The sequence below is a fragment of the Cololabis saira genome, chromosome 14 (assembly GCF_033807715.1).
Source record: "Cololabis saira isolate AMF1-May2022 chromosome 14, fColSai1.1, whole genome shotgun sequence".
Classification (NCBI taxonomy): Eukaryota; Metazoa; Chordata; class Actinopteri; order Beloniformes; family Belonidae; genus Cololabis; species Cololabis saira.
Genome location: NC_084600.1, coordinates 25,468,544 through 25,484,024, shown reverse-complemented (window position 1 = coordinate 25,484,024; position 15,481 = coordinate 25,468,544). Strand labels below are relative to the sequence as shown.

General features: G+C 39.8%; 1 protein-coding gene across 4 annotated transcripts in view; it reads left to right on the top strand.

The window, feature by feature from the left end:
* The window catches only part of ntm (neurotrimin), a 290,781-nt gene that overhangs the window by 206,593 nt on the left and 68,707 nt on the right, over nt 1-15,481 (top strand). For all 4 annotated transcript variants that reach the window (XM_061740234.1, XM_061740233.1, XM_061740232.1 and 1 more), the window contains exon 3: nt 6,292-6,524. In XM_061740234.1, the coding sequence (XP_061596218.1) occupies nt 6,292-6,524 (233 nt within the window). The remainder of the gene's footprint in view (nt 1-6,291; nt 6,525-15,481) is intronic.

The following is a 15,481-nucleotide window of genomic DNA, read 5'->3' as shown; positions in this document are numbered from 1 at the left end:
CGAATCAAATGGTGATAATCGATTCTGAATCTTAAGAATCGGATCAATTCTTGACATTTTAATAGATACCCAGCCCTAGGAGGCAATGAGGTACTATGCAAAATTAAGTTGCTTACTGACTTTTCAGTATTAGAAACAAAGCAGTGCACTGTCCTGGTTTATATAAAACATGTTATTAATGTTCATGCACTTTAATTTGTCCAGCTGTACAGTGTTTACATTTACAAGTCTAGGAGACAGTGAGGAAATATACAAATGCACTTTCTTGTATGAAGTTTTGGCATTTAATAAATGCATAACTACAGACGTTTTCCTTTTTATAGGTATTTTTTCTTTTTCAGTCCCATATATCGTGATATATCGCTCTTACCGATATATCGATATATCGAATATATATATATCGATATATCGAATATCGAAAATATCGTGATATTATCGATATCCTGGGCCACATATCGCCACAGTATCAAATCGGGACTTACCCGTATCGTCCCACCCCTATTAGACAGGATGGGATTCTGTCACCTATGTTATTTAATTTGTACATGGATGAGCTCTCTAAAAGGCTTAAAGAGTGTAGGACTGGCTGTATGGTCGGAGAAAGGCTCATTAGTCATCTACTGTAAGCTGATGACTTGGCCATCATGTCTCCCTACTCTGCTGGTCTGCAGCAACTGCTTAGAGTCTGCTCAGACTATGGGAAGCAGTTTGATATCAAGTTTAACTCAAAAAAGAGTGTGGTTATGATTGTAAAGACTAAGGAAGACCGGAAAAGAACATTCCCCACCTTTTTCCTGGCAGACAAATTGCTGAATGTTGTGGATAAGGTCACATATCTTGGTCACATCATCAGGGATGACCTTTGTGATGATGATGATATTGAGCGACAGTAATGTAAACTGTACGCACAAGCAAATATGTTGGCACGTACATTTTTTATGTGTACTGATAATGTTAAAATTGCTTTGTTTAAAGCCTATTGTACTTCACTGTACACTGCCCACCTGTGGTGCAGCTACAGTAAGGCTAAGTTTAATAAGCTACAGGTGGCATACAATGATGCACTTAGAATTATTTTGAAGCTCCCTAGGTGGACGAGTGCCAGTCAGTTGTTTGTGCACAGTGGTGTTTCTACCTTAGACGCTGTCCTTAGGAATCTCATGTATAATTTTATGGCAAGGCTGAATGACTCAAAAAATGAAATTATTATGGCTTTAACCATGCCCAAAAAGAGCAGTACTAGGTTCTTTTCTAGTTTTTGGAGGCATTGGAGAGGGTGTTTGTATATTTTTTAGGTATGTTCTTATTCTGTCCTTTGTTGTTTTGTCTAATGTTGTTGTTGTCTCTTTTATTGTATTTATATGGACCTATCTGAGTCTGAAATAAAGATTGAATTATTATTAAATAAACAAATTAAAAGATTAAAATTAACGAAAAAACTGTTGTAAAACAGCTCTAAGGCTCAGTTGTATGGAAATTCTTCAATAGGTGGACGGTTGATGCTCAGCAGGTAACAGGCTGCAAGATGATCCCCCTGCAGCCTGTTTCTCAAGTCAGCTTGAGAAACTATCTATCTATCTATCTATCTATCTATCTATCTATCTATCTATCTATCTATCTATCTATCTATCTATCTATCTATCTATCTATCTATCTATCTATCTATCTATCTATCTATCTATCTATCTATCTATCTATCTATCTATCTATCTATCTATCTATCTATCTATCTATCTATCTATCTATCTATCTATCTATCTATCTATCTATCTATCTATCTATCTATCTGCAGGCCTATAAAATTGCTTAATGAGTTGTAGGACATTAACTTGACATGGCATTTTGGTTTGTTTGAAACCACGCCCACAACCAGCTCAGCCGGCCGGAGCTCCGCCATTGTTCAGAAGCGCTGGCTGTTTCCACAGCGAGGGGACAGTAAAAATGAGGTTTTGCATCGACATTTACCCTCATAAAAGGATCAGTACCAACAGTACGGACCCGACAACTGCACACGAGTCAGCGGTAAGTGACGTTATTTTTTTTATGTTATTTATATTTGTCTACAAGTATGATCTTTGGATGGGCTAAGTATTTAGCTTAGCTCCGGAGCACCGAGGCCGCTCACGAACCGGACCGGGGCCTCTATTGGCGCTTTAGCACTAGTACCTCCTCAACTCGCTTCTACCCGCCACGGCCCCGTCTTGCGCTTTTCCACTAGGGGCTGAGGCGGGTAGAGCCGCTCCAAGCGGATACTTTTTCTGGCGAGGTTCTAACCGGGCTTAGCCGGGACTATTTCTGACGTCACCACCCTCCGCGCCACTGATTGGTCGGGGGCGGGGCCGTCAGACGTTTGAATCAGGAAGCGGGAGTCAGCGCGAGAGCGACTCGCGGCTCGCTGCGATTTTATTATAAAGCGCAAAACGTCTGTTTGGTGATCCAACTCTGAGGTGCAGATGTTCATAAACCTGGTGGCTGACGAGAGAATTAAAAAAGGGATGTAGATGGGCTGTTTTACTCTCAGCCGCTCGCGGCTCCAGCTGATTTCTCATCAGTGCCGACATGAACAAAGCGGTTGCGCAATCGAGTACGTCACAGCAGCTTCACCCCAACCTGCCCACTTCTTACCTGGCTGTGGAAAAACAAACGGGGACAAAACGGGTGGAGCCGCACCGAGCTGAGGAGGTACTAGTGCAAAAGCGCCATATTAGTACCGTAATACATTTTTTTTTTCTGTTCATGGTTTCAGATCTTCCAATGCACCTGAAGCTGTTCAACGACACATTCAGAAGACGCACGGTCCTTCCTTGAGCCAGCAATAGTGCATTAATGTTATTTATATACAACTTATGTTATTTTTTTAACAATAAAGTTGCCATTTGTGAAAATACAGTGTTGTGATTTCTTGTAACATATGAAATGATGAGGGATCGGAGTAAATAACTGGTGTCCCTGTTTAGAATTCAATTAAATCTTCCTGTGTGAAGACGAGGTGACTAAATGCTGATTTATGGTTCCGCATTACACCAACGCAGAGCCTACGGCGTAGGGTACGCGCCGATTTAACGCAGAACCATAAATCAGGCTTTAAGATCCGTTTACAGCGTGTAACTGCATGCGAGCGTCAGACTATCGCATCAAGCTGCGTGACATCGGACGCTCTCTGTCCACACTGAAACCGTTAAACTCGCGGCCAGTTAGGACAGTCCAATACAAAAAAATAAAACAATGGAATTTATTTTGTCGCAGAAGCTTCTCGCATGGGACACGTTTTGTGTACTACGCAGCCGGCTGCTCTTGCCGGAGCGAGGTTTTGTCTCCTCCCCTGCTACACGTCATTCAAGCAGCCAATCAGCGCAGAGCCTCATTATCATAGCCTCCCCTCCCCTTAAAGGTATTGTGACATCATTTTTAACATGCTTTTAACACTATTAAAAGTCTTGGCCAACATCCCTCAAATGTGTCTAAGAGAGTGTAACAAGAAAAACTTCACTCTAGTACTCCATTCCTGGCTTTTTATGACAGTGTTTTTTTGCGCCGTGAAAAACGCTTCCTTTTCCCCCTTTCCTGTCAATCATTGCCCCGCTCCTCCTCCAAACCTCCTCCAACCCAACCGCTACACACTTCTGCCGGCGTCTCCACACACACGCGCCCACCGAAGACAGGGCGACTACAGCCCGGGGATGAAGTCCAACCGGGACCAGAGGACCGGGACCGCAGCTCCCCGCGAGCAATACGCTCACAGCGGCGTCGGAGAGTTAAGCCGGGAGCGACAGGCGAAGCAAGCATGCACGGAAAAGCAGCAGGGCGAAGCAGACAGTCCACAGCAAACAATCATAAAAATAAAGGCATGCAAGCAGCAGTGTCCCCTCATCTTAAGTCCAGTCAGTGGCCGCGGGTCTTCTTAGCAGTTTTCCTCCGGTGATTAGAACAAAAGAGGCTCTAAACAGCTCTGTGTTAAGCCTGATTTATGGTTCCGCGTTAAATCAACGCAGAGCCTACGCCGTAGGGTTCAGCGTACGGTGCGCGTCGCCGCGTAACCCTACGCCGTAGGCTCTGCGTCGGTGTAACGCGGAACCATAAATCAGCCTTTATGGTGCGCTGGAGAGGAGAGGAGGCAGGGAGCTGGGTGGAGGGGGCGGTGATTTAGCGTAACGACCCGCCACCAAACCAGGTGCGCCGTTTTTGCACAGTTATGCGGAAAATCCCAGAAAGCACACAATACACTGAATGTTAAAAGTTTGTTGTTTTTTGGGTGTAATTGATGTCAAGACACCCAACAAAACACAAAAAATCAAGAAAAATGTGTTTTTCATGTCACAATACCTTTAAAATGAAGCACAGAAAAGAGGTTAGAAGCGGTAAAACTAGAGACATGGCCCACAGGCTGAATTTCTGTTTTATGTAGAAAAAACAAGCTTTAGATTTTTTTTAAGACATTCAACGCCTGTTTAAAATATACATTAAATGCCATAATAGGTCCCCTTTAAATGATACATTTTTAGTATTTATGGAGTAAGTAAAAAGCAGATCCAAGAACCTTCAAAGGTGGCAGTAAAAGCCTGTCACAGAACCTTTGAACATGTGTACATTAAACTAATGGTTATTGAGAAAATCCTTTAATATTATGTTCAGGTGTGACGGACACTGTGGGCAGCACAGCTGCTAAGTGGTTTCCACTGTTGCCTCACAGCAAGAAGGTTCCTGGTTTGAATCCAAGACCCAGTGGGAGTCTTTCTGTGTGGAGTTTACATGTTCTCTCCAGGTAGTCTGGCTTCGTCCCACAGTTCAAAAACATGTACTGTATGTCTGGGTTGATTGACAATTTCAAATTGCCTAAAGGGTGTGTGTGAGCGTGAATGGTTGTTTGTCTCACCCTATGCCTGCAGGGTTGTATCAGAAAGGGCATCAGGCCAAATTGATGTGCGTGACTATGATCCGCAGTGGCGACCTCTTTGCCCAGAGGGATTAAGCTGAAATGGATGTAAGGGAAACTGTGTTTATATAACCAATTTACTTTGGAAAACCTTAGTTATGCTGTCCATTTAATTAAAACAGGTTTAGATTGTAGAAAAACAGTTGCATTCATGTATGCTTAAGCCATTAAATGATATAAAGTTTAAAAGCAAAACATTCCTTTTTCTAGTGTTGCCACTTTTCAGTTCTTGGATAATTTAGGTGCAGTACCAAAATGCACCTAAATATGTGCAAAATCTGTGAATTTATAAAGATACAATTTTGGCCAAAAGTGGGGATTTTGAGAAAATGAGAGGAAAGTATCCATGGGCTCAATAGAGTTGTTTTCAATGAAAGAATAGTGAAGACTGGCAAAAATTAACCAAAATGAGTCGAGTCCAATACAACTAGGGGAAGGAACCAGCACTCTAAGTCAGGGATTTATTCAGGAAGGGCTTGCTCCCTCTCTGGATGAAAGAAAATCTAACTCCTCTTCAGCCTGTATGATGTATTTGTTGTGTGTACAGATGTATTTGCAAATTTGTGTATGCAACCTATGATTTTGGACCACAGTTTGGTGGTTAAAAACGGGTTTTTAGTATGTCCCAAGTGCAAGAATTTGCTGTCAGGTGTCAAGAAAGACAAATTTGGATTGTTTTATTGTCAGTCTGATGCCCTGAGAGTCTACACTAAGCAGAAGGAAACTCACTAGTCCCTTGAAGCTGGAAAATAATGAGTGTCAAAGCCACCATCTGGAATGAAATGACAAAAATCCAGAAATACATCTGGAGGACAGCCCCAGTGATAAGCTGCTAAGTGAACATCTCAGGCAGTAAAACACCACTAGAGAAAAGGAGAAAGAGGGTGAACTGTCATGAAGGGATAAGCCCCTCTGCTGCATGTACCACCAGATGATTGCAGCAGTGGAAAAGACAGTTCTGTTCTCAGTTTAAAACTGTGAAAAATGTATACCAAGATACTGTACATGCACATGTTAAAGCCTGTAGTTTATCTTTGCAGAAATGATATTTATTGTATTAATGTTGTTAATTTGAAGAGCCACTGCTGTCTGTGGATATATTCTATCCCTAACATATCACCACAAATGTCCCATGGATGCAGTTGACGTCGCTGTTGCCACTGCAATGGAAGAGACTTAGGGTGCACCAGAAGTTGTGACAATGTAAACGGAGAGGAGTCATTTAGTTGTATAGACCTGAACGATTCTCAGAATGCGATAATTCGAAACTAATTAATTAACTAATTTCTTTCCATTGATCCACCTTTTGTTTTTTGAATATCTGCTTGAACTTTCAATTTATTTTTACTCCTTTACAGGTGTGAACAGGGTGACGTTGTAACACGCACAGCATGGCTAAACCGCTCAAGTATACTGTATGCTGGGGAAGACAAGTGGTCAGTGGATCCCAGAGTCAGTCTGGTGACTCTCAATCAAGAGGAGTATACAATCAAGATTGAAAATTTGGATATGGCAGATGAAGGGCAGTACGTGTGTGCGGTCCAGACGAACAGTCAGCCAAGAACAACTTCAGTGAACATCCTTGTCCAAGGTAATTAAAGCATGATGCTGCTTCTATTCATGTAGATACAGCTACCGGTACTACTACGGCGTTTCTTACAATTTCAAAATGATGACAATGTTAAGATATTTTGAGAAAGCTTTATTTTCTGTCAAACTTCAGTCTTTTTCCTCTTTTTTTGCAATCTATTAATGGTTATGAGTTAGGGGTAAGATACAGTTTTGTACATAAAACATTAAATCATTTTGACTTCAGAGAAATATTTTTTTTATTCCTCTTAACTTACAATCATTTTATAACAATGTAAACAATGTTCTGTATGTTTTAACCCTGTTTTAAGCCTAACATGTGAAAAAAAAATCCAAAATTAATTTTTATTTGAAATGTTAAATATATATTGGAATAAAAAACACTCCAAATTTTGTATTAAAACAATTTCTAAATAAATATTTTCATTATCATTATGAATACATTAGGTACATTTATGTATTTTTTATTTCTAATAACTTTTTGGTTTGAGTGAAACTTTTTTCCTTTTTTGATTAAGAGGATATGACAAAGGTCTCAGAAATGTGTGTATTAGATATTATAGATCTGGCATAGGGTTAAGAAATATTTTACTCCACACTTAGATGCAAATACTTCCAATGCTGATAGATAGATTGCCGTCTCCCACACTCACATTTTTTGTTCTACTCACCTTACATATTTTCAAGTGCAATCACACAAGTGCGTAAGTGAATTAGTCACAGAGAGCCAAAACAGACTTTAAATGCTATGTTTGTATTATTTATTTTTATTTATTTATTTATTTATTTATTATTTATTGGATCCATGTATTATAATATTATAATATATCATAGTATTATAATATTATAAAATATATAAAAGATAAAATTCATTTTAAACTGTAAACTACAAAATGTCAAGCTGTTGATCTTTATTGGGATTAGACAGACAGACAGACAGACACAATTGCAAAATTTGTGGAAATTATATGTTTTTTCTGGACTTATAGGCCATACAAGAGTGACTTGACTTTTCAACAGATAATGAAATCACGTGCTACACAGTATGTTGCTCAATCACAACTATGGCTTCTTCACCTCTCCAGCTCTTTCCTGTCACTCTCCACATCCCCTCCACTCTCACATCCTCTTTTGTCCATCACAAAAAGGGATTGTAATTACATTCTAGACAGATTATTATTAAGTCTTTTATTATGTGATATGATAATTACTTTCTGAAACTGTGATGTATTTGTTTATTTTATATGTGTATACACTAAACAAGTAATTTTATCACACACCAACAGATGTCCCTTGATGTTATTCCTGTTTATGATGTATTCATTTGTCATAAAAACCACTGAACTACTGTAACTGACTATCCAAGAGCCGGGTTACATGAAGAACTAAGATAAGTGGTCGTTGTGTCTAAAGCCAGGATTGCAGGTGACAGGAACACAAGTGTTGTTAAACTTGACTCGATGGGTTTTGCACCCTCTAATATCTGCTCACAGTGCACAGAAAACACCCCTGATAATTATATGCATGCTTTATGGTTTTGTGCAGCTGTGCAGACATTTTGGCTAGAGGTATGTGAAGATTTATCCACATGGCTCAATTGCAGAATTCCTGTGTACCCCACACGTTGCATACTAGTTCACCTGGGTCCATCTACACAGAACCTAACTTGGCTCACTTGGTTCTCACTGTTTTATGCATCGCAAAGAAAACCATTCTTATGAACTGGAAACAAAAGTCTAATCTGTGTATTACTCAATTTAGGAATCTTTTGTCAGACCATATCTGTAACGAGATAATGTCTGCTTCCACTAAACATCATTCGGCAGAACTGCGTTCTCTCTGGTCCCTGTTTATGGGCTTCATCACCTAGTGGGGTCGGTTGGGTGTTGATCCTGTAACTCTTGGAATTGGGGGTTGACTTGGGGCGCTGGTATACAGGCTTCTAGTGGCCCTTGGGGGCAGGGAGTTGGGGGGTACAGTACTGCTGGCCTTGCCTCCTGGCTTCGTGCTCTTCTCCTCCACCTGCTCCTCTACATGACTCACCCACACATTCACCTAGGCTTGAGGGGTTAGGGGGTCCGGCGCATGGGGGACGCTGTCTTACATACCCCGGGACTGCCTGCTCCTCAGTTTTTAATAACATCTTAGACGTCCCTACACTCAACAAATGTACACATCACAAGAGCTTTTGCACATAGGCTCTTTGGAGGGGGAGACACTGTTTCCTGCATTCGGTCTGGGGCGGGGGGACCATGGGAGGGATTGATAGCCGGACCCAAGTACAGTGTATGGGTTCGCCGTGCTGCCTGGGCGGGGGGGCTGTGGGCTGTGCCAGGCCTCCAGGTGGAGATGGGAGTGGTGAGAGAATGATTGTCCATGTCTTTGTCAGTGAGTACATATTGGTATATACAGTATGTGTGAACGGGTGTCCGTTGTCTAACCTGGGTTAGACAACGGACTCTTTGGGACTCTTTTCTGTTGGGCTTGTCTGGGTGGCTCTTTGTTTGAGGGTTCTCATGCTCCGTGCCCGCCTCCGATCCCCCCCGGCTGCCCTTGCCTTTTTCCTATTTCTAATACCCAATGCCCAACAAGCCCTATTTTGAAACAAATGTTTGTCACACTTGTTTTAGTATGGCCTTTGCAAAGTGTTTTGCACACATGTGACAGCCAAAAGATGGTGACAAATCTGTTCATCCATTTTTGGTCGAGAGTGAACATATTGTGACATTACAAATAAAAGCCTGTGGCCTTTGCTGAAGTTCCTCAATCAAGAAAAGAGTAAAATCCCATAAGTAGATTTCACTGATTGCAGACTGCCCTGTTTTACCATGTTTGGGCCCAAACACAGGAGACTCAGAGGAGTGGCACACAAAAAGCCTAATAACAAAATATACTGTACACTACAGGAATTCTCCATCCTCTCAGTGTCCCACTTCTTCTCCTCCTCTGTGCAGGCTCCTGCTCTTGCTCATTTCTCCACCATGTCTCATTGTCTACTTTCCTATATGTCAAGTAGGCTACTCTCTTACCTGTCTCCCTGATCACCTGGAAGACATTATATCTGGCTAGTTTTTTATAGAAAGACTAATTGTGACAAAGATGGCAATGTTTCTCCTGACCTTTGACATATAGTTTGGTCTCAAACATGGACATGGCACTGATATGTGGATTTATGCTTTGGAAGATATTTTAGAATTTTTTTACAACAGGCATACTTCCACAGTTTTTATTGATGCCTCTACAGCCTTTGCTTGTATATTTAGTTATTTTACAAGGTACTCAATCAAGGTTTTTTTTTTTTAATCCCATGATAGATTTCTGACTTTTTGGTGTGGTCACCAGTATGAACTGGAAACTGGTTAATTCGGGCTAATACAATAATAATATGTTAACAAAGGATGATGATGTAACGGAAGACCAGTCTGATTTACAGGCAATGCTGTATGTACAAGCACATACATTGACTTACACATTTGGTATGTTGTTCAATATCTGTGAAGACTACACTTTTAATGCATATTGTGCCCCTGTGCATGCTACCCGTTTGTCAGTACTACAGAAAGAGCAGCATGTAAAAATAACACAACATGCAATAATGGTATGAGGCTGCTGCTTAGGGTACCAAGTTCTACACTGAAAAAAACTTATTTTGTATTTGGAATCTGTGGCATTTGACTGTGTGTCAATATGTCTGTGAAGATTGTTTTTTTTTTTTTTTAGATTTTTATTTTATACCAGGTATGTTATGGGCCAAGTATGTGCCCTTTGTAAAGGTATTGGTTTATCGACTGGCCTATGAATGCTTATCCCAGCTCCACCGTATTAGTCCTGCTGTTGAAAGAAATGTGCTGTGCCATTTGGATAATCAAGTAGACAGTCCATGAATTAATACCACTGGGAAAAAAAGAGTTTGCTTTATAGAAAAAAAGGTAAATAAATGACTGAATAAATAGGTACGTTATCTTTTTTAACTTACCTAGAAATACCTACCAAGAAATTCACACATCAGAAATACACGTTTCCTCCATTTAGCATTCTGCAACTAAATCGGTGCCTGGTATTACTCTATCATGCAAACACTGGTACCAAAGTATAGCTGTTTAATAAAATTCAGTCTTATTAACTGCCACTTTTTACCCCTTAATTCACCAGAAAATTTAATTTAAGGCCTTACCTCCAATGCTCATTTTAGTGGAGCATGACCCAGATTCAGAGTCAAATGTTTACACTTTAAACTCTGCTGTAATCACCAGCTGCCTCTGCTACATGCACAAAAAAACATGAACATACATACAAACGTCCTCATGTCATATTTTGATACAGGAATTAAAAAGAACTTCTGGAAATTTTAATATTGTTAACACTACCGGACACCCTCATCTTCATACTGCAACTCAGTTTGGAGCGAACTGTGCACACTGAATAAAATGAAGCCATTTTGACCAAGATAGTTTCATATAAATCATGGTTGAAGTAACGGAATAGATCAAATACCATAGTTATTATTTGTCGCTATGGGAACAGTGATGTTGAGCTGAACTGAATTATACCTTAAGCTTCCCCATCACACTAGTTGAAGACTTATTTGTTTCTTCAACCAAAGATTTTATTGGTATTTCTGCGAATTGCTCTTTCACTAATCTTTCATTCTCAGATCATATAATCGGAACATTTTAGTGGTATTTTTTGTATTTTGTAAAAGATGGAAAGGCCATCTGGAAGCCTCCAGTCCATGCAAGACTTCCCCTCCTGATTGCAAACATTTGTCTCCACCTCTGAGCTGTTCCCTCAGTGGAGCTGATAATCTTTCTTGGACAAAGTGCTTCCTATCATAGATATCTTCTATTTGGTTAGAGATGGGTCACTTTGTGTCCCTTAGAGAGAAATATATACATTTTAACACTGAGCCCAGGAGACAATTAGAAAAACCGTGCTTTGACATGATATATAGTACCTGAACCCAACCTATATTTTTCTTCCTATAACTGATAGAAATGTCCTTAAATGATACAGTATGTATCTCCACTTGTTAAATCATGCATCTGAGCATTTTGAATGAAGAAACTAAGCTATTTTTCTCCAGACACATTTTCGACCCCAGTTACTAAGAAACTGTGCTTATTAATGCCTTGTTGAAAAACTGTTCACAGTGATAACCTTTGTTCATACTGTGAATAGGTGCGTGGATTATTAAAGAAGTTGTCAAGAAAGATCCTTGACCAACCATCCATTTAAGAGACTGTTTAAAGCAGAGAAAAAGAGTATGCAATACAACTCTCTTGCCCCAAGGTAATCAATATGTGTTTAGCATTTTTTTGTTTTTTGTTTTAATTAGAGATTGCAAACACTAAACAAGGAATTATTTTTCCGGAATTAACATCCCATTTGTGATGACTATAATATTGGTGATTTAATGCGTGAAGGAGTACTGGATATAGTCTCAATCCATTTAGATGTTTGTATTCCTGGAAAAAGAAAGGATTTACAAAAAGGTACAGATAATCAAGAGGTGTGGTGCTGTGAAAATATTTTCACATGCTTTAGGCATGTTTCTGTGGGTAGCCAAAATATTATTGCCGTAGTTTTTTGTTCCCTTTTTTTTAGCCATGACATCAAATCAAACCATCAGGACCACAGTATATTTCTTTTAAAGAACCGTTGATCTCCCTACAAACTTTTAAAAAAATCTTAAAGTTGTCCCGTAAATGCTTTAGACTCACAAGGAAATGGAAAAAAGCAAAAGTGTACCAAAGAACAAATCTAAATAACAATATAAATATATTTGTACTGTAGCTATGTCTAATTATTCTCTGTATTTGCTTGCCAGAAAAAGGTGGCTTCAGTATAAGTTTACAATTCAGCAGTTACTTAAGACAAATTCTTAAGTTGCTCAGGGACATGGGTTTGTTCTCCTTTGTCACATTAGCAATTACAACTTTTTTACCAGTGTGAGCTGTTTGTATAGTGCTTCATGTCAGGTATTAGCAAAAAACGAATGTGTGCCAAGAGAGTTCTTACTCGCTATCTTACAATGCGGACGCAACCTCTGCTTGCTTTGCTTATTTTACTTTGGGAAAAAATATTGATGATCACTGATGAGCATCCAACAGTAAAAAAAAACCTCATCATACACCCAGGAGCCCTTGATGTTGTGAAGCAATGGTCAGAAATCTTGAAAGAGGACTATTTACTGCTGAACAAAGTTCGGGGAATCTGTGTATCAATCGTTCTTTCCATTTTCAATTGTCAATCAAAAATCAAAACATGAAAAAGTGACTGGTTATTTTGTTATTTGTTTTTTATTATAACACAAAAAACGGAAAAACGTCTGGTTTTTCATATTTCAATTTTAGGCACAGATCAAAAATACGAAATAAAAAACGGGCCACAGGACTGAATTTGATTTTAATATTTAATTGGTCCGGTTTACGTGACCCGGAAATGGATGTGTACGCGGTTCTACATTCATGGTACGTGGCAGTTCGGGTAACCATGGCTACCATGGCGGTGTTGGAACAACACACAGTTTCAATTAAGGACTTGTTCCACAGTGGTTTGACGCACAAAGACATTTCCTGCACGTTGCAGCAGACAATAACCAGTCACTTTTTCATGTTTTGATTTTTGATGGCCAATTGAAAATGGAAAGAACGAATGATACACGGATTTCAGGGCCTTAATACCGAGGCGTTTTTCAGTGGACCTCTACGTACAGTCCGGGGTGGAGATAGAGATTCAGCAGACTCCTGACGCTCAACAAATGGCTTAAAGATGCATGTGTTGAACAATTATTGACAACTTCAACATTTTCTGGGACATCTTTTTAGGGCAGATGGTTTCTGTCTTAATAAATATGGCACTGTTCACCTCAAACATCTTTTATTGTGCAAATCAGATACCAGCAGCCTCCGCTAAGAACGGAAGGCAAGGATCTCTTCATGATCTCCATCATCCAGCCACTCACACTAAACAAGCATCCAACAAAAGTTGCAGAACTACTCGACCTCCTCCTCCACAAACTGTTCTTTCAAGATGGCAATATCAAGGATGACGAGGCTGTTTTTGTTCAGAACAATACACAAATGCTATGCTATGTCCAGGCGGTACGTGGAACAGTGGAACAGTGACTTGTTCCACGAAACACCATAAAACTTTTCTACTGTTAGGTCACCAACAAAGAAAATATTAGATTAAAAACAGAATACAAACATTAACAAGTATTCCTTAAAAATCACAACTTTCTTCAAAAGTAATACTAGTTACTAAGTCACTTAAAGGAGCTTGAGGCCGGATTGTGGCAGGATTTATGAAAAAAATCCCTATACATTTTAAGTTTTCTAGTAATAATGTCAGATGAAGCGTTCCAAACCCAAAAGAATGAGCCCTCTAGTGTATCTCTCCTTTGCCTTGAACAGGCTGTGTGCTGCAAAATGTGCTGCAATTCGGTCCCGAATTTCCCGCGCTGGGCTGCGGATGTGACGTCACATGACGCTGCATGTGCGTTCTCCCCGTTTTCCCGTGCCGGCTTCACTGTTGGCTGCAGTACCCCCAACGGCCGTCGTGGTGAAGGGTGGCGCTAGAGAGTCTCATTTCTTAAAAGGAGCCTCAAGCTCCTTTAAAGGAGCATGAGGCTCCTTTTAAGAAATGAGACTCTCTAGCGCCACTCTGCTGTTTTGATTTTTGTGTTATTTTCTGGCATGTTGTTTTGTTGTTTTTAAACGTTGAGGCTTTAGTCTAGTTAAATTATGTTTTATACATGTACATGTTTTATTGAGGAACATTTATAGACATTTTATAGGTTTCAACGGCTGTAATGGCAAATATATCAGATTTATTTGAAAATAATATTTATGGTGTAAAACCTTATTCAAAACGTCTGTAATTCACTCTGGAACGCTGTTCCAGAGTGAATTACTGAGTGAATCAATTTGTGGGCATAATCCTGACTGTTAGAGATCCATTATTGTTTCAAGTGTATCAATTCATTGATTGCAATTCACTGATACACTAAGAAACATTTACATGATGACTCCTTTCTGCCAGGACCTGTGATGCAGCTGTAAAGGAATGAAGTGTCAGATGATGCCACCTACAGCTGACTGCCCCAGCACCATCCTTTAGTATACAACTGCACCTGCCATGAAAGTTTAGAACAGACGTGCTGGATTACAGGTCATCACCTCTCACTGACCACAGGATCACAATGGGAGTTTTACATTATGCAGTTTTTGTATTTCTCTTTTTAAAATTTCACTCTGACCTGTATGTTTCTCTTGGAGAGAACTGCCTTCTTTGCTGCACTTCTGGACAACAATCCATTTTTGAGTTCACTGTGCTGCAAATGCAATGATACTCACTGGGTGTCATTGTTGAGCAGCTCTGTACCAGTGGCGAGAACTCCAGAGCCGAATCATTCCATGGAGATGGTCCTGGAGCCTCTTGTACTAACAGTGCATACAGTATGCATGCAAATGTTACTTACGCCATGTTCCATACACGTCAGGATGCAGTAAAATCAATTTTGTGTCATTTGCACTTATCGCTACAAAATCTTTTGACATGGTGTTAGAATGTGTGTTCCACAGTCATTCTATCATTTGACAGTGCTGAGCTGTAAAGTGGTGAAACTCTTTTATTCAACAAAATATATTCCCATAAATTCCCTGCCGTCAAGAGGGAGTAAAAAACAATATCCATGCATTTAAGCACTTTTGATCTCCAATCCAATGATGAAGCGAGACCATATATAACCCAATTTCTCCCCATAAGTGATAAAAATGATTGCCACAACCTAAATCCGAAGTAAACTGATACCTTTTCTCTGTGTATGTCACATGAAGATGTTAACTCACATAAATAAGTGATTGGTTCCAAAGTGCACAGACTTTCATTGCACACGAAATTAAATGGAATATCATTCTCATAGAGAAGATGTTAAGGTTTGAGAAGAGATACATG